This window comes from Cylas formicarius, unplaced genomic scaffold, assembly GCF_029955315.1.
Source record: "Cylas formicarius isolate icCylForm1 unplaced genomic scaffold, icCylForm1.1 PGA_scaffold_6__28_contigs__length_40554024, whole genome shotgun sequence".
NCBI lineage: Eukaryota > Metazoa > Arthropoda > Insecta > Coleoptera > Brentidae > Cylas > Cylas formicarius.
This window is the reverse complement of record NW_026844347.1, coordinates 14108631-14133027: the sequence shown is the minus strand read 5'-3', so window position 1 is coordinate 14133027 and position 24397 is coordinate 14108631. Positions and strand designations below refer to the sequence as shown.

Sequence of the window (24397 nt, the reverse complement as noted above, 5' to 3'; positions counted from 1 at the left end):
GATATTTAAATCGTTACAGGACTGTTCACGATCGATCTTAAGTTAAAGAAGCTGTTTAAGTTTGTATCATTTAAAAAAGCGCGTTCGATAATTTGTTGAGATAATTTCTCCCTAAATATTTCCCACGCGAACCGTTAAGTTTAAATATAAACTGGTATTTCCAATAACCTACAAAACTGGATCTTTTCCTCATACGCCACAATAAACGATACAACAAAAAATACGAAGAAAGTTCTAAAAATAGAATAAGCGCGCAACAGTTTTGCCTGACCGTCGGCAAAAATGTAATTTCTACATCCTCGCTCTCCGAACTACATGGCTTCATATGAAATTGTGCTATATAATGCTAGGTAGTGCTAGGTAATTTTTAATATTAAGAAATTTATGAGTTTGGGTTGATATAAAAAATAAATTTGTTATGTGGGCATAGTTTCGATAATTTTATTGACTTCTTCAGGACTTAAAATAGGTATTAAATTAACCAATTTACAACATTATATATTTACAATTTACAAATACAACAAATTACAATTAGAATTTGTAGTGCGATCTCACGATTTTTGAAATAAAAAATTAAAATTTTGGAAAAACTATTAGGATTAGTTATATATGATTATTAATAAAAAAAATAAAAATAGGGCGTTCCACTTACAAAAATGTTTGTTTTATTCGTCACGTTTTTTTGAGTCACCCTGTATAATTTCGTTTTCTCATAATTTTTGAATCCAATGAGATAATGAACTTACTATACCTAATCAAAGTGCTTCAATCTGTCGAAGTCTAGTGATATAAAAACTTATTACTCTACAATAATTAACGATAAACTTCTTACATAGAAAGTTGGTCACTTTTGAATTCTATTTCAATTTTTTTTAAACCAGTATTGATATCCAAATGAGCATAGTTTTGTGATGTTTAGGTGCAGGCAACTAAAAATTTTAAAATACCAGTAGTATAAATAAAGAAAGTCCCCAGAACGTTTTTTAACAATTTTGCAATTTATTACAAAAAACCTAAACAATTTTCTTGTATTTATCTTTTAGAATTCAGAGTAATCGATTAAATTATTGTAAAACGACACACTTTTCATGAGCATTTCGGGTAATACCATACGTTTGCAAAGAACTTATCGAGCCAAAATACTTGAAAAATCAGTCCCTTATAAAACTAAGCGGGAAACGAAGCCAACGACCTAGCTACTTTTTTAAACATTTAAGAAAACCAATAACCACTGTTCTTGATTTGGGGGTTATTGTTCAGCAATTTTCACTAACACAATTTTTCGGTAAAATAAAAGTCGGAAAATGACTAACACTGTGTATTTTTGCAAAAGTTGTAAAAGTTCTTTCCGCTTATGATACGACTGATGCCGACCGACTCGCGTCTCTGTCTCTCCGAAGGCACCCTGCGCGGAACTTTATATAAGTTACAGGCATGCGCACTAACTGAAAACTGTAACATTAAGCAAAAATATTTAACAACCACAATATCAGATAATTTTCCACTCCGCTGTTGCTATCTGATTATTGTATTGTACGCATTATTTGTATAATATCTTTAACGGCTTTCGAGAAATTATTTTCTTTTTTTTTTTCAAAACATAGCTGCAATAAAATGATTATTACTCTTCTACGTCACCACTTTAGTTGGTATGGATCTTTAGGTACAAATGTTTAAACTTATAGAAAACTTTTTAGTGAAGTACTATGTTTCTATGGTCAGTAATCTGAAATAAATGTTTCCGGTAAAATATGATAATTTTGGCATATTTAACTTAAGTAATCGCCAACTCTGAGAAATCCATTGAATCATTATTCTGCTATTAAAATACCTGAACCTGTTAATTTCAAGTCAATTTACAACTCGATAGGAAACCGATTCATGGTGCACTGAGGAAGTAACAATTGGGTTGGAGGTAATTATGTCGAAATAATTAAATATCTAAATCGGTTGTAATCGAATATTTGGGAGAAATCTTTCGTTAGTTCCAAGAGAAAAGTTTCTTTTATAATAGTAGACTTAAGGTAAATTTGTTAAAATAATCCGATATTTATTGATTTATATTTTAATTCTAAATTATTTATGATTATGATACTATATAAACATTAAAGACAAAGTATTCTACTAAAAAACAACTTTTCGCCGGTGTGATAATCGGTAAAATGACAAATTTTACCTGAATGATACAAGGCAAACCTCTCTATACGGAACAAATAGATACCCTTATTAAACTATGTTCAAAATTTTAGTATTCTACGAATTCAAACATAACAATACTAAACGTTTTACTGGAGAGTTACCTTGAACAATAAACAACAATAATGAAATGATTAATATTTTGAATACCGATAACGATATTTATATGAAAATATTATACAAAAATAAACAGATATTGGGCCCCTATTTGAAATGAAAAAGATGTTGCTACTTTTTTGAAGAAGCGACAGCGTTGCAGACCTACATCTCGTTTTCCATAAACGTCAACGTACTATCCGTATTACGTTTTATAGTATAGAATTCCAGCGACATTAAAACATATGCAAAAATTTGTGTAAATGACATTTTAGTCATGAGTTTTTATAGGCACGAGCGGAACGCAGCAATGCGATTGTTTCGTCTATGAGTGTCTGGAGATATCTATTAAGGAGTTGCCTACTGTACTTTTTCTACGAAATCATTAAAAAATTACAATTTTATGACATAAGAGAACGGTCAGAACTGACAAACATCAAAATACCTTCAGCGTGTTAAATATCTTAAAAATTTAAGACTTCATCTTTGTTAGCTACTGTGGGGAGCTGCTTCGGACGTTTCCGATACTATTTCCACGGACTATGAAGCGAACGAATGCTTCCAGTGCATTTTAACCGATAGTCATGTCTCACGTAATTCGGTCTTCAGTCAGTCGTTTATTAAACATTCGATCCGCTTGTAAAAAAATGAAATCCCTGACTAAAGTGGTGTTTGTCAAGCTTGTTACATAATACAATATAAAAGCACGAGGGAATGTTAATTGTACTTGGATTCTCTTGTACGTCATCACTTTAGTTTGCACACGTGGGTATTTAGGTGCACTAAACCTTGCTTTATCTAACGTAATATATTTGGTTCATAAAAAAAACGTTTTAAAACTGAATAAATAGTTGTCATCAACGTCTTTCTTGTTTTCGCTGAAGAAGCTCTTCATGCCACGGTTCTTCACCTTCGCGCGGTTTCTATTTTTAGCGCAGTTAACTCGGTGTTTGTAAAACCAGCTACGGTATGTTAACATAAAGTATTATAATTTATAGTGTCTTTTTTCTTGCCTGCTCCAAACCCACTAAAATTGATGGTTTAATTTAAAATTATTATAATTTGTAGATGTAGTTGTTATTACTAAATTATAGAGAATATATCAAGCGACCAAATAAATGAAAGAGGTATAAGTCATATATTTCTTGTATCGAGATATTAAGAGGTTTGCATTTTAAAAGATTAATGAATATTTTTGTATTGTGGAATAAAATACTTTAACAATTAAAAAGAGCCAAGAAATAAGTATTTATTATGTTTGCGAAATTTATAAAAAAATTTAAAAAGAAGGTTGAAATGTCTTAACCATTTTCAAATTAACTGCACGACTTTATAATGACTTAAACCATTAAGAAAAAACTGTTTTATTATAAATTACCATTTTATTCAATCTCATTACATTGTAACTAAGTAATTTGTTTTTCAATAGTTCGGATTACAAAGTGTTTGTGGAAAATTGTTGGAGTAGAGTGTAGTAAACCCATCATATCTTTACGTTTTTCTTCTGTTATTGATCTAATGGCTGTGTATAATGGAAGTAAATCAATATTTTCGCATATTCTTCTTGCCTTTCCAGTTTGCTTTCGGAATTGTCATCCAAAGAAGTTTTACAAAACATCTTATATGGAGCACTTACACTCAAATTGTATTCATACATGTTGTGCTTATAATAAGCTACGGAAACTTAGATATTTTCGACCTGAAGTGTGATTTGATCTCGTATAATGCCTCTCACGTGCTGGAAAATTCAGAATATGTTCTTGTACAACTTTAATCTTATCTTCATCTGTTTTCTAATTGAAATACCCTTTTTGCCACGACCATTCGGTCCAGGTGTTTCAGCATTTAAGACACAAAAAATTTTGCAAACAGAAACTTCTGAATTCCGTACATTTCAAATTTTTTTTTCGCAATTTGCTAATTTCCAAAAAGAATCAAAACTAGCTTTCCTGTCTTCTTATCCGAATCTATTTATACAGTTTTTGGAACAAAGGCAATCTTTATTTTCAAAAACTGTGCCATTCACTTTTGTTTCACATTCTTCGCCACTATTTCTCAACACTGTTCTTATATTCTGTGCATTGATTTCTTGTCTTCTTTCTTGACTTCATGTTGCTTTCTTCCATTTCTTCGCCGTATAATGTTTACAATTAACAATTATTTTGCCAAACAAAAGGACTGAATTATATCACTATCAAAATATACAGTAATTATATTTTGTTTATTAACTAAGAAATAAACTTAATTTTCATGATATACTGCGAATTGCTTCAGATTATGTTATTTTATTAGGAATTTTATTAGCATATGAAGTAGCTAATTTTCAAAATTTATGGTTTATACCACTTTCAAAATCAAGGGCTCAAATAGCAGATAAGTACAACTCAGAAAAACGGACAATTGTTGCCAACTTTCCATGGGATAATAGCTGGTTTTGCTCGCAGAGGCAAGGCGTTACAACAGTTCGTATCAATAAAAACGAGAATAATAGAATAGAATAGAATGTAGCTACAACTCACTCTTCAATCTGACAGGCACCACAAAAAAATTTCTCATTTGCTTCTGAGAACATTTTAAAAATATCGCTTTGAGTGTTGCAATAGAAATGACCTTGGTAAAATGATATTTTGATAATTAAGAAAATCTCTCGCTCCATAGGTGCGAACCTACTCGATTTTCATGGGCGACTTGATGTCATTTTAACCATGTCATTTTTAGCGCAGCGATCCAAGATAAATGTGATATTTATACGTGGTGATGTTCAGAAAGATAATTTATTCTGAAAATTATTTGAAAAGAATAGGTTGATTGTTGGTCAGAATAAATTAACATTTCAATTCAACTATGGTGTTCTGGGATAGGGCGGGGCATCAAAGAGTCAAAGAATTGACAAAATAATATCCAAGCACTCAGCATACTATAGAAATTTCTTAAATTTGGTAATACGTATAAATATAATGTAAAAAAAATATTCTACCAAAATGTTCAATTATACTGCAGAAACTGATCAGAAAATCTATAAATAATCTATAATGAAATCAAAAAGTTGAATGGCTTATTCGGACCTAAGTTAGTTAACTGATGATTTTTATTTTCCTAACAGATACTTAGAATATTATTGTTATAATTATTAACAATAATTTGGAACTTAGAAGTGAAAATTATTTGGAAAAAATCTAAAAAAATGTTTAATTATACTGCAGAAACTGATCATAAAATCTATAAATAATCTATAATGAAATCAAAAAGTTAAATGGCTTATTCGGACCTAAGTTAGTTAACTGATGATTTTTATTTTCCTAACAGACACTTAGAATATTATTGTTATAATTATTAACAATAATTTGGAACTTAGAAGTGAAAATTATTTGGAAAATATCTAAAAATATAAGTAAAAAAGTACTTGCACATTTAGTGGATGAAGACAATACTTTGTCTTATAACAAACTGGTAATTAACATCACAGAAAAGTCATATAAAAAAAAAGTAGTGTATGAAGTTAAAAGTGAAGGCCACAATAAATTTGAAATATTATTTAGTTAGAAAATACAAAACACAAGTGGATGACTAAGGAGTTATTGGAATAATTGAAAAAAGAAGAAGATGTATATAATCAAGAAGAAACACTTAACAATTGAATACTTAAGGAGGAAGACTTCAAAAAACAGGGTGACAAATATATACATTTTAAGGAAGCAGTAATTTATAAAAAAAAACTTAGAATAGATAGATAGAATCTAGGATATTTGAAAATGGTACTAGAAAAGTTTATCTTCTAACTAATATAACTAAGAACTTAACTTCTCTAACGTAGGTAAAAACATAGTACAAGAAATGAACAATCACAAAGATAATCTAGTACAAATTGGTCGTAATAACCCTCATTTTAATGAAACTTTTCGATCTGCTCTATGAACAAGAAATTGTGAATATATTATTAGGATTAAAAAAAACGTCGACCCCTGGTCATCCTCCGGTAACAGTTCAAGATATGCTCAATGTTAGTTATGTTAACTAAACTGGCCAATTCGGTCCTCGCCAGTGGTGTTTTTCCACATGAAATAAAAATTAATAGAAAAAGTATTTAAATAGTTTTCTAAAGTGTATTGATAATTATCAGTGGCATTAGTGACTTTGTAAAAATTGTTAAGATGTGATTAAGGAGAGAATGATCCCTTTCATTAGTAAGTACATAGATCTCGATGAATTTCACTATGGCTTTATTAAAGGTGTTTAAAGGGTCGATCTTGTAAATAATATTTCGACTGAATTAGATCAGGAGAATTTAAAAATAGCAGTGTTTCTAGATCTTTTGATTGGTATGGTTCAATATTTGGATATAATATTACACGAAATGTTCTCTTCTTTCTGGTTAGGTTGGATGTTTGTTAAAAATTTTCACACGTTCGTTCCCTTTGAGCCAATTTAGTCCACCTATTTGCTTGAACAAACGTTTCCAAAATTAATTGAAGCTTAAAATTCAAAAGGGGGTATGTGTGAAAATTACATTTTTGAAATAATCAAGAAAAACTGATTAAATTTACATTGGTTATAATTGCCGGTGTTTGTAAAAGAAGGCAAATGCAGGTTACTCAATTGTCACTTTAGGCACATATTCCTTTATTCAGGACATGCGGCGGAGCACGTACGATAGATAATTCTAACGCGAAATGTTAGTATATTAAAAAATGACACACAACCGCTTTGACATTTCCACTCTTCAATTGTTTTTCTCTTTCAGAATAAGGGATTTTATCTGTATTTAAATCTGTAACCGGTAACTCTCTCTGTCACTTACTTATAAACAAACATTTTGTTTTTTGGTGACGACCTACTTAACAGCCAACTAAGATATAAATTATAAATTCTAGAATATTATTTTATTTTTGAAGGTTTCTTTTATGTAAGCAGCGCATGTATCTCAAAAACTATTGGATTTGGGTATAGGGCATATTATACAAGAAATATTCAGAATTTTTTGAGAATTTTATTAAGCGTATAATATGTATCCCATTAGAAAATATATAACTTTTATCTGTGGGTGATTTCTGCAAGACGCTGTATATATAAAAATATATCCTGCAAGTAGCTTACTATTTTTAAACAACTTTTGTATTTGACATTTTTTTCATGAACGTTAGATTATAAACGATCACCCGGTACATTATACATTATGGTGTCTAATAAACCACAGTGTGTAAGAGGAGGTTGGTATTTTTGGGGTGTCACAACTTTCAGTTCTTAGCGCTCTATTTTACTCTCTCTATGTGCTTACCCTGAAAAACGCTGGTTTAGTCTCAATATATTATACGTTTGCTGACGACAAAGTGCTTTGATAATGTCAAGGACATTGGTTAAGGTTTAATAAGTTAAAAATCAATCTTAGTAAAACACCTTAAATTCCGAATATAAAACTAAACAATTAACCTATTGAGCATGTATCAGAAATAAAATACCCAAGACTTGTAATTGAAAATAAGCTGAACTGAACACATTAGACACTTGTCACATTAGACATATGTCTGCACGGTGTACAAACCAATGGTTTGTACACTGTGCAGAAATAACTTCTTTTTAACGCACTTCTGGTATTTGATTCCTGTCTGGGGCACCAGTGAGACTGTACTTCGATCCAAGATTTGCAGCATAGAACATCAAAGATTTTATTTAATTATAACTAATTAACTCATTTATAGAATTTTAAATAACACTCAAAAAAATAATAATAATCCAATTCTGAAATATACACTCACACAACGTCAGGACACAAAAATTATAAAAAGGGATTACATAACCCCACTTACCGGGCTTCAAAGAGATACAGAGTTTTTTCTAATCGAATGTCAATAATTAAGAGAATTTTGAATCCATTATAAAAAGAAAACTTCATACGAACATATGCCCTAAACGTCTTAGGTTTTAGAGATACGGCGTGGGAATTTTTTTGAAAAATGAAATATATTTTTTTTAATATCAGTAATACCACTTTAGATAATTAATTAAAATTTTTTCCCATGTATATTTTGGCAGAAATTGATGATTTCAATTAAAATAAAAATTATTCTTACAATATCCAATCATTTCTAATGAGAAAATATTAAGAGATCAAATCTGCTCATAAATGACGGCAAATGTCATTTTTTTTTTAAGGAAATTAGCGGCGTGTGAACAAAAAATATTTTGGTTAATTAGGTCGCCAGTGCATTGGTTAAATCGAGAACTTTTTTTGTGAAAAATAAAATAATAAAACCAAATATCTAGTTTTTAGTAACCAACTAGCATCCTTCAGAAAAAACAAAAATTAGAAGACATTAGAATAATAATGTTAATAATTCTCTGCATGCTGTCACATAAACGATATTTTTTTAATCGAAAACCGTACATCGGAATGAAAAAATCAAGAAATTAGAATCCTTTAGAAATGATTGGGAGATTGAAAGAATAATTTCTATTTTAAGAGAAATCAGTGGCGTACCATCAAGATAGATATGTAGAATTGCGTACTCCTGCCAATGGTTTATTATTTTATTACAGACATTAAAAAAATATATTTTATTTTTCAAAAAATTTACCACTCAAATCTCAAAACTTAAGACGTTAAGGGCATGTGTTCATATGAAGTTTTCTTTCTATAATGGATTCAAAAATCGCTATATATATATATATATATATATATATATATATATATATATATATATATATATATATATATATTTTTTTTTTTTTTTTGCGAACTGGGTTATTTTAAGTGAGAAATGCAACGCGGAAAAACGGAGTAACTTTTTTACTTACATGAGGTCGCCCTGACGATTTCGCAAACAAAAACACACACAAAAACCACATTCATTTTAGGCGCAACCGAAATAAACTCGCACTTCACTATGAATATTAAAAAAGAAGTTTTTTTGAACGGGGTCGATAAAGTGCGGAGGGTGGTAACGCGTTGCAAAGTTAACTCACTGAGCCGGTGGGTCCGCCCGATTTTCGTTTCCAGCACTTTTCGACGACCCAGTTTGGCACTGCATTTTCCAAAATCATGGCACTTTTATCCGAATGTCGAAAGAGATCGGGTACGATATATGACACACTCGGTGGAACCGCCTGTTCCTTTCTTCCGCGCTTCGACGCAAAGATCGATGTCGATACGGTAACAGTACCACCACATACATAGTTAGGTTTGGCTTCGGCGCCGTACGGCTTTGGTGACCGGACTGTGCCGACCAAGACTCGTTCTTGATTGTTGTCGCAACTAGCGATATACTGTTTGTTTAACGATTAACACTAATGTAGGGATTTCGAAATTATAAGTGCTCGCTGGACGTTAATAGCAAAAGTAAACTTCTCCCGTCAATTTAAAATTTAACAATCCATATAGAGGATATAGGTAGTTTTTTAAGGATCTGTTAAATTCAATTTTATGGCCAAATCAGGGTCAATTTGGGAAATATAAGCCTACATATGGTTCCCAAAAATTGATGGCCTATTGACAGTATAGTAGACATGGCTCTGGAGGTAATTGAGTGTGCGAATTTTGGCAATGGATTTGAGTTCAGAATAGCTTGTTAATAATAGGTATGAATTTTGCCAGACCATGAAGATTGTCTTAGATGACTGATTACCAAATTGCTAAAGGGTGAACACCTAAGTCGATGTTAAGATTGTTTGGTTGCTTATAGATTTCTATAGATTCTCGGTTTTTTCCTTGTTTGAAAAATTGATTACATCCAAAAATTTTAGTTTTGGTTAGTTAAAATAAAATTTTATGTTCGGTTTCGTGGTTGTGTTCGGCAACTGGTGATGAGTTTCATGTTCTTTGAACCTAGACGATATTTTTGGTCCTGTCTTACCAATGTATTCTTTGGTGCATATGTAAAGAATGCACGCGGCACTTTTAAGGACCAAATTCGATTTGAAACGGCGAAAATCCAAACCGCCTAAATCGAATATTTCAAAGTCTCAAGGCATTGCTCTAAAATCTAAGTGAATATTAGAAATTCAAAATATTCTTACAGACTGATTCTACTGATCTATGGCACGCAACCATAAATCTGCTGTTACTGCTTCTTCTCTATCGCAATCCGTGGAAAAGTATGTCACTCCTCATGACTCTAAAATTCCATGGTTCTACGGACTCCCTAAGGTTCACAAACGAGGATTACCCTTCGATCTATTGTCAGCACTATTGGTTCTCCAACATATTCTCTAGCAAAATATCTAGCATCAATATTAAAACCCTTACAGAGAAAACTGATAGTTTCGTATTTAATTTTTTTCATTTCATTGAACAATTAAAAGCCATTACATTAGATCCACAGGATATTCGGGTTAGTTGCGACGTAGACTCCCTCTTTACCAAAGTTCCAATTCTTGAAACTCTCAATATTACTTCAGATATATTAAAATCCAAAAATATAGAACCATACCTTTTTATCTTAATTGAAAAATGGTTGTCTGGAACATATTTTCATTATAACCGTCAAATTTTTTAACAAACGTAGGGTACAGCGCGGGTTCTTCATTATCACCAGTCATCGCGAATATATTTAGAAAAGACATTTTGAGAAGAAAGCCCTCGACACCTTCCTTCCATCTTAAGGCAAAATTATGAAAATGCTAAGTTGATGATTCTTTTGTTATTTGTCCTCGTGGTTAAGAATTCCTCCTAGGTTTTTTTAACCATTTGAACTCTACAGACTCTGACCAAGTGTTACTATTGAATCTCCGATTCTTAAATATTTTTATCAACCTTTTTAATATATATATATATATATATATATATATATATATATATATATATATATATATATATATATATATATATATATATATATATATATATATATATATATATGATGACACTATATTCCGGGATATCATCCGTTCGCTCGTTGAACTCCGACTGGAATCCTGTATCACAGTGTTCGAAGTGTTTTCGGAGCGCGAGCATTGAAGATGCCAAGTGAGATTTTGGCGAAACGTCTGCAGGATTCCAGTCGGATGCAGGATTTGCAGTTTGCAGGATTCCAGTCGGATACATGATTCCAGTCGGAGTTCAACGAGCGAACGGATGATATCCCGGAATATAGTGTCATCACATTTTTCCATCCGTGAATCAATACGTGAGAATATATATATATATATATATATATATATATATATATATATATATATATATATATATATATATATATATATATATATATATATATATATATATATATATATATATATATATATATAAAAGTCGCGTTGTTAATTTCGCCGATCGTAGTTGCGATGTCCCCGTTGGCTGCTGCGTATCGCGCTGCTATTTGATTATGGTTCTCCACGTATTGGATAACTGCAGAGCGTCATCTCTCGTATTCAGGTGTCCGGGCTTTTCTATCTCGATGGCCCCTTGCATAATCCTGATCCTAAAATCAGAAATATTAGTTACTTGTTTGCAGGTTTGCAATATTTCGAATAAAAATTGTTCCAGTTGGCCATGACTTTATGTTGATGTTATAGCAAAATAAGTTTTTTTTTTGAGTTTTTTGATAGACCTATTCAGCAAAAAAAAGGCAAACAATAATTAAATATTTATAAGGATGTACAAGTAATTGCTATGGGAGGCGTAACCGATACTTTAAACAAGCTGTATTAAAACATGATAGAAATTGATATAGTATATTGATTTATACTTTAAAAATCGCTCTCTTTAATTAGGTTATAGTGCATTTTGAAACACCTTTCCGACAATTTTTAGTTTGTTACCAAAATCGAACCATAAATAAAGATTTTACAGGGCCATACAATTCTTAAAAGGGACGCAAAAATTCTTTACGAAATAATTTCAAATTAAAATTTCTATGTAGAAAAAGTTAGTTAAATACCAGAACTAGACCAATATTATAAAATAAAAATCAAAATTGAAACTGCGAGCAATCCTTCCTAAGAGTTAAAACATTAATGAAGAAGTCTTGAGAAGCTTAAAGAAGGAAGTGAAACAACTCAATGATCATATTCTGAGAAATTATAAATACGAACTACTACAGATCAGCATAGAGGGACCAGTAGATGGACGCAAGGGCATAGGAAGAAAAAGGATATGCTGGCTGAGAAATATCTGGACTGCTCCGATATGAGTGTAGAGGAACTGTTTCACTTTGCAAGAGACAAAGATGCATTTTGAAAAGTGAGAATAGCAGTTTTCCTAATTAGTGGGCAATGTTGTTATCCCGCAAACGAAAATAGTAGGACGAACGTTTTTTCTGCTACTGAAGTAACCATACTCATTTTGTTTGGCATCATATTTTTTGTTCACAGTCTTATTGGCATCAAAAACAAAACAACTTTTATTTTTTTAATGTTCATTGATGTTAAATGTCCAGATAGTCCATGGGTACTCTCAGGTTACGATTTATTGTATTGTACATTCAAAATTAAGGTTAAAACTTAACTTAATTCAATTCAACGTGACATTCTAGCTGACCAACCAGCTAAATAATTAAAAAAACAGTACTCTCATTAAATTTTTATACTAAATACTCTAATTATAAAAGGGTTAAGCTGTCTAAAACGTCAACTTCGTTATTTACGGTCCCATATTTTAGTCACGAGTTTTGGGTTTCTTCCAGCTATATTTTAAGGATGATAATTTGACGTTGGTCAGTTCTGATAGTCATGTCACACGTCACACAGTAAATGAATCCTTGCTGTTTTGCAAAAATGTACCAAAAAAATAATGGTCTTAGAAGAAGAACATAGTTAATTAAACTTGTAGTATAATACATAAGCACACCTTGAGTTCTTTTTCTTTACTTTCTTTCTATTCTTCTCTATTCTTGCAAAAACTGCAAAAACTTGAAATATTAATGAAAATAACACAAAAAATATTTTCGAACGATTCGACTAAACCGGAAGTGGTGTCAATTTGCCCATTTTGCGTAGAACACCCCGTGTATTATTGTATTTTTTAAATTTTAGACATGTTCCATATATCGTGTGTCCCACTTAAGAACGGAACACCCCTGTAAAATCTTAGTTTGTAGAAGGATTTTGATATTTTTTGCTAATTGAGAAAATTTTTTGATACCAAGTATCGAGAAGGACAACTATAGATTTCTTTCTTAAAAAATTCTCATTCAAGACTACGTAAAACCTAGCTATTTTAATTTCCATGTAGCTTGGATACAATGTGCTTGAAATATCACATGCACCTGTAAGTAGTACTTTGAATTATTTTTCCCCCATCGGGACTACCCTAGTCGCAATAGGCATGTTATAACTGGATATATTCAGTTTTTGGTCTAGCGGAAATTATCTTTTCACCTTTGCTGGGTCCATATGTATTTGATTTCGATGTCGAGTTTATCTCTATCAGAAGTAGAAAAGCGAGTAGTTTAGTTTAGTTTAGTAAGTTTAGAGATCGAAATTTCAGAAATTGATAAGGATATGGAAAAACTGGTGAAAAAACGCGCGTGTGCAGTTAGGCTAAAAACAAAAACACAAAAAATAGGTTGTAGTAGTTGTATGTGAACTTTATAGGGATATAAGTGTTACCGTATCATTTGTGTGTAGGTGTGTGTTTGTTTGTCAACAATATGTAACTTATTTTAAATTAAAAATCTCAATAGAATTGTTTTATTTCACTCTTACAAAAAAGAAACTGGTATTACAATGAAATTAGGAAAACTTCTGGAAATTAATTTAAGCAAAATTTCACACAGGCATAAATGGACCCAGTAATAAATCCGCTTATAAGTGTGCACTGTCCTAAATTTGCGGTTTAATTCTAATAATAATAATAATAATATTAATATAATAAAAATAATAAATTGTTTAATACTATAAAATAAATGTCCCTTAAAAAATAGTTCTTTTTGTCATTATTTTTAAAATTGGTATGATTAAAATCACACCCAAAATAATTGTTATTTAGAAGGTATTTATATTTTTTTTACATTAAAAAATTTGGTCAGTGGTCTAGTTAGTTTTAGGTAGTTTTGAAATAATTTTTAATTTGAAAAAATCCCTAAAATTACTTCTCCATATTCCGCTTTAAAAATCTGTGTGAGTTGGCCATGACTTTAGTCGATGCTATATGAAAAAACACTTTGTTCTTAAATAAATCCCTAATAGCCTTTCTCAATATTTCGAATAAAAATTGTTCCAGTTGGCCATGACTTTATGTTGATGTTATAGCAAAATAAGTTTTTTTTTTGAGTTTTTTGATAGACCTATTCAGCAAAAAAAAGGCAAACAATAATTAAATATTTATAAGGATGTACAAGTAATTGCTATGGGAGGCGTAACCGATACTTTAAACAAGCTGTATTAAAACATGATAGAAATTGATATAGTATATTGATTTATACTTTAAAAATCGCTCTCTTTAATTAGGTTATAGTGCATTTTGAAACACCTTTCCGACAATTTTTAGTTTGTTACCAAAATCGAACCATAAATAAAGATTTTACAGGGCCATACAATTCTTAAAAGGGACGCAAAAATTCTTTACGAAATAATTTCAAATTAAAATTTCTATGTAGAAAAAGTTAGTTAAGTTAGAACCCTCGATAATTAGTAAAACAGAGTGATGAAAATAAAATAATGAAAATCAAATTGACAAAAACCACTGAAAATAGTTTTTCTTTGTTCATAACGAAACCCCTTAGTTTTATAATATTGCCTCACTTTAAATGAAAATTTAGAGTAACTGTGTGTAGAGTTGGTTATTCCATTTTCCAAATATTGGAATTCGCCAATCCAATAGCTTATACGTTCAATTAATGGAATTTAACCATGACGGCCCAGGAAAAGGAAAAGTTCCTGTGTGTTGCGATCGTTTCGGTTTTTGCGCATTACGAATGGTAAATTTTTGATTGTCCATAAATAAATAACAAATAAACGATTTGCTTGAGTATAATATAAGCGTGCAGGCATGGTTAAAAACAATATTTTTTAACTAACAACAGCCTATCTGACTTTTCATAGTTCTTTTTTTCGCCGTCATGGTTAACACTTTTAAATTGAACATAATATCATATTATGCAACTTAGAAAAACGCCATTGATACGACCCATAGGAGCGAGTGCCTTATATAAAGCTTGCGATGGAAATCTGCAATGATGATGCGTTCCCATGGAAGCTACTGAATTAACGCTTTTAGTGATTATATGATATGGGCAGATAAATCGCACACTGCAGACTCTTTTTTTTTAAATATTCATAAGAGAACAAAATGTATGTAGATGTGCACATCACGAGGACCCTTGGAACACACTGTCTATAGAAAACCAACACACACTAATAGATATCTGAACGCTAAATCTCATCACCACCCATCACAGATATAGGCAGTGGCAAATACATTAATTATTCGGAGCTTCAGGCTCACAAATGAGAAGAACAGAGATGAAGAACGGAAGAAAATTAGTACATGTCTTCGACAAAATGGATACCAAAGGCGCATCATCAGCAAGGCAATCAGTAAACAACATCAGCTGCAGCAGAGAGTGCAGGACGAGAGCCAACGGAGATCGATCGCTGTCCTCCCATACATCAAGGGGGTTACTGACAAAATCGGCCGAATATTACGGAAACACGACATATCAACGGCATACAAACCTGATCATACCATCGGAGCAATACTAAGAAACCCAAAACAAAATATTACTCTGGAAAACTAAGGAGTATACAGTGAAGCATGCGGATCGTGCAGCCTGACGTATGTGGGACAGACTAACAGAAGGATTTCAGCCAATTTCGAGGAACATCGTTTAGCCATAAGAAACAAATAAACATCTGCTTTGTTTCAGCACCAACACCAGACAGGCTATAAAATTGATTTCGGTACCTGCAAACAAGTAACTAATATTTCTGATTTTAGGATCAGGATTATGCAAGGGGCCATCGAGATAGAAAAGCCCGGACACCTGAATACGAGAGATGACGCTCTGCAGTTATCCAATACGTGGAGAACCATAATCAAATAGCAGCGCGATACGCAGCAGCCAACGGGGACATCGCAACTACGATCGGCGAAATTAACAACGCGACTTTTATATATATATATATATATATATATATATATATATATATATATATATATATATATATATATATATATATATATATATATATATATATATATATATATATATAACTTAACTAACTTTTTCTACATAGAAATTTTAATTTGAAATTATTTCGTAAAGAATTTTTGCGTCCCTTTTAAGAATTGTATGGCCCTGTAAAATCTTTATTTATGGTTCGATTTTGGTAACAAACTAAAAATTGTCGGAAAGGTGTTTCAAAATGCACTATAACCTAATTAAAGAGAGCGATTTTTAAAGTATAAATCAATATACTATATCAATTTCTATCATGTTTTAATACAGCTTGTTTAAAGTATCGGTTACGCCTCCCATAGCAATTACTTGTACATCCTTATAAATATTTAATTATTGTTTGCCTTTTTTTTGCTGAATAGGTGCACACTTATAAGCGGATTTATTACTGGGTCCATTTATGCCTGTGTGAAATTTTGCTTAAATTAATTTCCAGAAGTTTTCCTAATTTCATTGTAATACCAGTTTCTTTTTTGTAAGAGTGAAATAAAACAATTCTATTGAGATTTTTAATTTAAAATAAGTTACATATTGTTGACAAACAAACACACACCTACACACAAATGATACGGTAACACTTATATCCCTATAAAGTTCACATACAACTACTACAACCTATTTTTTTGTGTTTTTGTTTTTAGCCTAACTGCACACGCGCGTTTTTTCACCAGTTTTTCCATATCCTTATCAATTTCTGAAATTTCGATCTCTAAACTTACTAAACTAAACTAAACTACTCGCTTTTCTACTTCTGATAGAGATAAACTCGACATCGAAATCAAATACATATGGACCCAGCAAAGGTGAAAAGATAATTTCCGCTAGACCAAAAACTGAATATATCCAGTTATAACATGCCTATTGCGACTAGGGTAGTCCCGATGGGGGAAAAATAATTCAAAGTACTACTTACAGGTGCATGTGATATTTCAAGCACATTGTATCCAAGCTACATGGAAATTAAAATAGCTAGGTTTTACGTAGTCTTGAATGAGAATTTTTTAAGAAAGAAATCTATAGTTGTCCTTCTCGATACTTGGTATCAAAAAATTTTCTCAATTAGCAAAAAATATCAAAATCCTTCTACAAACTAAGATTTTACAGGGGTGTTCCGTTCTTAAGTGGGACACACGATATATGGAACATGTCTAAAATTTAAAAAATACAATAATACACGGGGTGTTCTACGCAAAATGGGCAAATTGACACCACTTCCGGTTTAGTCGAATCGTTCGAAAATATTTTTTGTGTTATTTTCATTAATATTTCAAGTTTTTGCAGTTTTTGCAAGAATAGAGAAGAATAGAAAGAAAGTAAAGAAAAAGAACTCAAGGTGTGCTTATGTATTATACTACAAGTTTAATTAACTATGTTCTTCTTCTAAGACCATTATTTTTTTGGTACATTTTTGCAAAACAGCAAGGATTCATTTACTGTGTGACGTGTGACATGACTATCAGAACTGACCAACGTCAAATTATCATCCTTAAAATATAGCTGGAAGAAACCCAAAACTCGTGACTAAAATATGGGACCGTAAATAACGAAGTTGACGTTTTAGACAGCTTAACCCTTTTATAATTAGAGTATTTAGTATAAAAATTTAATGAGAGTACTGTTTTTTTAATTATTTAGCTGGTTGGTCAGCTAGAATGTCACGTTGAATTGAATTAAGTTAAGTTTTAACCTTAATTTTGAATGTACAATACAATAAATCGTAACCTGAGAGTACCCATGGACTATCTGGACATTTAACATCAATGAACATTAAAAAAATAAAAGTTGTTTTGTTTTTGATGCCAATAAGACTGTGAACAAAAAATATGATGCCAAACAAAATGAGTATGGTTACTTCAGTAGCAGAAAAAACGTTCGTCCTACTATTTTCGTTTGCGGGATAACAACATTGCCCACTAATTAGGAAAACTGCTATTCTCACTTTTCAAAATGCATCTTTGTCTCTTGCAAAGTGAAACAGTTCCTCTACACTCATATCGGAGCAGTCCAGATATTTCTCAGCCAGCATATCCTTTTTCTTCCTATGCCCTTGCGTCCATCTACTGGTCCCTCTATGCTGGTCTGTAGTAGTTCGTATTTATAATTTCTCAGAATATGATCATTGAGTTGTTTCACTTCTTTCTTTAAGCTTCTCAAGACTTCTTCATTAATGTTTTAACTCTTAGGAAGGATTGCTCGCAGTTTCAATTTTGATTTTTATTTTATAATATTGGTCTAGTTCTGGTATTTATATTTTTCTACGTGCTTCATGGCTTTTCCGTCGGCAGCTGACGTAGGTTTTTCACCATTTATTGTCATAGTGAATTGCTGATATGATTATGGCATTATTTAAGCACTAGCATAACTTATAAAACGCAGCTTCATGACAACAAAATGAACTGTCTCAAATTTTGCGTTTATTTTAAATTGATTAAAATTCAACATTAGGAATGAAATCTGAATTTACTGTCATATGGGGGCATCTTTCAGTTTATATTTTTAACTGCTTTCCTAATGACATTAGGAAAGCTTCTTCTGTCCGACATATGGATTAAATTCCGGTTAAATGATAACTTTTTATCGTCGGTACTATATACGGGGTGTCCCATAACTAATGGTACATAAGAAAATGGTAAAAATAACTGTCCTTAGTCCAAAAGTATCTTAATTTTTTATCTTTTGAATAATTCTTGAAATAATTAAAATTTTTACACGAAACTAATTTTAAGTCGCCGATCTCGAGAAGTTCGCATTTAAAATTTTCGTTGCATCTAATTGAACAGTTTCATGTGAACATGCAAAACAGTTGAAAGTAGTCTTAGACTAGCATAATTAAAATAACAGTAAAATAAGTAAGTAGTAGGCTCTGACGAACACAGACACGATCAAACATTTTCCAAAGTACGCTTTGACTAAAGTAAAGAGAAAAGAGAATTATAATAACAGACCCGGCGAGACTGGTTCCTTCCTCCCCAAGAGGGATTCTATGAGGCGACCAAAAATGATTACATCGGAACTGGCAGAGTAAATTTTGGTGCAAGTAGCTAAAAATCCGGAAATAAGCACAAGACGAATGGCAGTGGCAACCGGAGTGAGCAAATCTACAATTTGTAGAGTTTTTTACCAAGAAAAGCTTTGTCTATATGACTTTACTCCTCTGCAAAATCCTTTAGAGGGTAGCCAGATTGGAATTTGCGGGTTTTGTCTGGCCCGACGAAACGCCGACCCAATATTTTTAAATGAAATATTGTTTACAGATAAAGCAACATTTACACGCAGAGGTGTCTATAACTTAAAAAATAAGCATGCGTCGTGTGTAGAAAATTCGCATTTGACAACTGAACGTCATTTCCAACGGGAATTTAAAATAAACGCATGATGAGGAATAATTGATAATTACGTTAGGACTCATGGAACCATCGAATCAATTTGATTCTATGTCCTCGAAGAACAAGTGGAAGTCAAACACCAGGAATCCAGATTTCAACCCCACGGATTTTTATGTTTGTGGGTATATGAAGTCACTGGCGTATGAAGTAGTTCATAGTCGAGGATTTAAAATGACGCTGGATCATTTCGAAACGACGAAAAAGTATTTAAAATCAGGCAGTGTTTCAATAAACGTGTACCTAGATGCATCACAGGGAATAAAATCATTTTGAAAATGTATTGCCTAATTGAAATTATTTTTTAAGAACAGTTTTTGTATTTTACTTTAGTTTAAAATTAAATTTTTATTTCCATAAAGTTGTTTCCATTAACGTAGAAGTCTCTTGTCGTAAAAACCTCAAAATAAATAATAATAAAAACGCTGTTAAGGTCTGTACTACGATATTAGTTCAATTACATGCATTATCTAGGTTATTTTAAAATTGATGGCATAAAAAATGAAATTTTAAATGTTAAGTAACGATGTACTGAAAAATTTTAAACCCAAATTTTTGGAAAACGGCGACTCGGGGCGAAATTTAAAGGGTATACCTTTTTATGTAAAAATGGTATAAGAAGTAATATCTTCATTAAAAATCTGCATGCACTAAAGCGCAAAAAAGTTAGGAAGTAACAAATGAACGAAAAGTGCCATACGTACCGCTCTCTACAATTTGCCAGAAAATTATTCACGAAACTGAATTTCTCATGGGAAAAAATTTGTCATATTTTGTGCAAAAAGCTCGATTCTTTCAGAATTTATTTAAAACGAATCAAAAATGAAATTTTAAATTTGACACCCTGTAATTTTTGTTAAATCGTAATAGTTTTAAAGAATCTCCTATTTTGCCATGTACAATTACTTATCGGACACCCTGTATACCTGCTGATCTAAATTAAGTATTCATCATCGGTAACTGTTATCAGTAGAGATAGAAACTCGGTAAAATTAGGAAACTATTAACATTTTTTCCACTGATTACGATGTAGGGTTTAGGAAAAAACGAGGAGGTACTCTTTTTAAATGGAACACCTTGTATATTTTTACTCCAACGTTCGTAAATCAACAAAAGAACAAAAATGGTCGTATACAATATTACCCTAAAATTAAAAATAACTACTACTAGACTAGATGGTTGTGAAATAAAACTCCATTTTCCTTTTATTGTTTTATATGAGCATAGGAAACACTAATAACAATTTCCACTTCTTTATTTATTATAGAAATTTTTCGCCTCCTTCTTTTAGCCAAAACGTTTTTTGCTCAAAGAAGGTTGATAAGCAATGACAAATGCAAAATAACGACAGCCCTGTCAAAGAGAAAACTAGTTGTTAAAGAAAATAGTTTTAATTTGTTTACTATTAGCGTAGTATTAGTATTAGTATTATATAAATTGTTAACAATTATTTAAATTAATTTTACTGTACTTATTCGTTAATGGTTTTTACACATGAAAAATGAATACGTTTTTGCAAAAAGGAGACTAAAAAATTTTATTATAACTGAAGACGTATAGAAATTGATGTTCTGGAATATTTTGCTGCATATCGTGACAATTCTATTCAAGACATAGTCAAAAACTCTAACCTTTACTTTAATACTGAACAAAGTATTTTAAAAAATACAAATTTTACCTTTGTAAATTCCGATTAGCTCAGCTTTTGTCAGGGAATGCAGAGAAGACTTTTTTTTTTCATTGGTATGTTAACTTTTGCCGCCCAAAACATATAATTTTCGATACATTTTGTGAAATGACGAATCAAATATTACAAATTCGGGAATTTATAGTCCAAACAGTCATCATTAATGAACAAGAGAAAATTTATTGCTAGTACATCCCAGAAGTCCACAAGTTCGTTTCAGCTTTAATGTTTGGTAGAATTGGTTTTCGCGTTGTTGGTCCATGTTTTTACGATGGCACACTGATCTGTGAACGGTACATTCCAATTATTATTGAAATTCTGGATAACGTTTTACTGCATACGACATTTTCTGTTATGCTGGTAATCTACGAACGTTACAGTAAAAAATATACAGGGTGGTCTATTGAAAAAGAGTACATTTTCGTCATTTTTTTCCTAAACCCCACATTTTGTTTTCTGTTTTCATCATCGTAATCAGTGGAAAAAATGCTACTAGTTACTTATAACAAAATTACCAACGATCAACACTAAATTCAGATCAGCCTGTAGACCCCTTTACTTTTTATTAATTTGTATTTTATTAATTGTTGAATTAGTTGTGGAAAATGTCCACCCAGTTGCTGTGTACGTAGTCTAGCTCTTCTTAGAATTGAAGTAGTAACTCTACTAAAGTCTCAGAATCAGCACGAATAGTTTCTGCGGCATCCATAGTTCTACCAACCAGTTATTAAACTAAAGTATTCAGCCTTCCTAATAAGTTATCTAAGGGTTTAAGGTCAGGTGACCTTGCTGGCCAAGGAACTGCTGAATATCTTCCAATCCACCGGATTGTATAATTGATTAAGAACTTCTGTTACTCGTCGACCAAAGTGCTTAATTCACATTCGTTGTTTTACATTAAGAGGACACCAACCAGTAATATTAGAAAATCATTTTCAATTAAACGTAAAAAGCGAATGGCCCTGAGACGTTCTTCAATTATAAACGGACCAACAAGGCTGTCGTTAATATTTCCATACCAAATATTCACCGAAAATCTATCTTGAAAATAGGATTCCCGAGTTTGTCGTGGATGTTTAAGTGCCCACCAATGTGAATTCCTGGTGTTATTGATTGCATTTCGGCGGAATGAGGCTTATAGCCACTAAATTCAAGTTTTGAAGCGTACTCTGCAGGTTTTAAAGCTTGCACAGATAAGATGTGGTACGGGTACAAACCGAAATTGTGTAAAGTTCTCCATACTCTCATCCGGCCTACTTTATGTCTATTACTTATTCTTCGGACACTAGTAGAATCGTATTACGTTAGTATCGTCTCTTCTTGAGCAAGTTCCTATGGGATGTTCAGAAGTACCTGTCGGAAACTTGCCTGTTTCTCTCAAACATCGATGGCATTGCTCAATGGTTTTCATTACACAATCCATGAACAAAGTGAACGTTGGTATGCTTCATTCGAAAAAATAAAAGTATTTTCAAGAGTACACGAAAACAAACACGCAATATTAGTTTAATTGTCACAATACATAAGATTCGCAGCCACAGACGTTTTAATAATAATATTAACAGCCGAACATAATACTGGAGCAACTAATTCAATAAATGGTATCTAAAATTTCAAATGCATGTAGCTCAGTTAGGATAGCGCCCTGCGTATATGTTATTTGACATTTTTAACTTGAAATTACCCCAGCACTCCCAAGCTATGGCAGTTATGTCGTGGGACACTCTGTATTCTTATACTATAATGATTGCAATATCGATATGCTTAATTTAAATACAGGCCTTGGATTTAGATTGACTTCAGCGTTTTTTAATATCTAGTACTACATGTTTACAGAAATTGTTAATGCGCCTAATTTGATGGATACTCTATATCCACATTTGACCAATCTAAATTGAGCTTTCACCTAAAAATAATTTTAAATCGACTTAAATATTTATCATTTCGACGACAAAACAATAATAATCGGTATTAATCGCAGCAGCTTTTGGTCCCTTGAATTAATCGATCCGGCGCGACGCCTACGTAGCAAACGCCTTCGCAAACCGAATCCACGACGTCCTGCGTCGCCGCGGCCGATCACCATATCGAATTCGCCTCTGCCTCTTCATACGGTGTGGCATACAATTTTGTCGCGGACATTGTTACAAACGGCAAAAAGTGCGATGCTGATGATGAGTTAGATCTTTTTTCATTCATTGGTGAGTCTATTTAGAGCCTCCGCTATTGCATGCTTATTGAGGCAACGTTAACATTTGATACCGAACACCCACCTGTTTGTCCGAATCGGTCACCGACAACAAATATCTCATTTTTATTTTTCGTTCGTTTTATCGTTCTAAATTTTTTGCAACATATTTATAACGTGAAAAATATTACAAAAAACAAGTTGAAGTGCGTTTTCAGAAACAAAACTTTTGGATATACCGAATATTAGGCGGCAACAAAAAAATTGTTCGATGTTGAACGAGTAAAGAAAAATTAAATCTAACTTTACTACGCACATTTCGCGTTATCGATTTTAGCAACACAACGGGCGAGAAGAGGTAACAAGTGGTTTTCGGTATGGTTAAATAGGAAACGCGTATGTATAGAATCGAATACGACAATTCATTATTTAGATAACAGTCTTGTTATCATTTTCCAACGATCTATCGTTATGGAAAAATTAACCTTTTAACGATCCGTTATTAACTATAGGCGTCACTAGGATTGATAACTTCTTCAGCTTACACGGCCGTCTTTGGTGCTTGGAATATGAAAACCAAAGCTTTTTCATTTTTTCCCTCCACAATGAGATTTGCTCAATAAATTGCAGTATCTTGAACTTTACATTATATAAACAGATACAAGATCAATGCTATCAAGCTATGAAGTAGTTTGCCGACAGCACTAATTTATAAATCAAGATAACACAAAAGTTG

At 31.9% G+C, this 24397-nt stretch overlaps 2 protein-coding genes across 2 annotated transcripts in view; one reads left to right on the top strand and one right to left on the bottom strand.

Moving 5' to 3' along the window:
• The window catches only part of LOC132703799 (uncharacterized), a 64517-nt gene extending 55030 nt beyond the window's left edge, over positions 1–9487 (bottom strand). The window contains exon 1 of the mRNA XM_060673273.1: positions 9085–9487. Within this exon, the coding sequence (XP_060529256.1) occupies positions 9085–9139 (55 nt within the window). The 5' untranslated portion in view covers positions 9140–9487. The remainder of the gene's footprint in view (positions 1–9084) is intronic.
• A 14061-nt stretch (positions 9488–23548) lies between these two features.
• LOC132703052 (receptor-type tyrosine-protein phosphatase N2) overlaps positions 23549–24397 on the top strand; it is a 59610-nt gene continuing 58761 nt past the window's right edge. The window contains exon 1 of the mRNA XM_060672092.1: positions 23549–23674. The gene's annotated coding sequence lies outside the window, so the exon portion shown is untranslated. The remainder of the gene's footprint in view (positions 23675–24397) is intronic.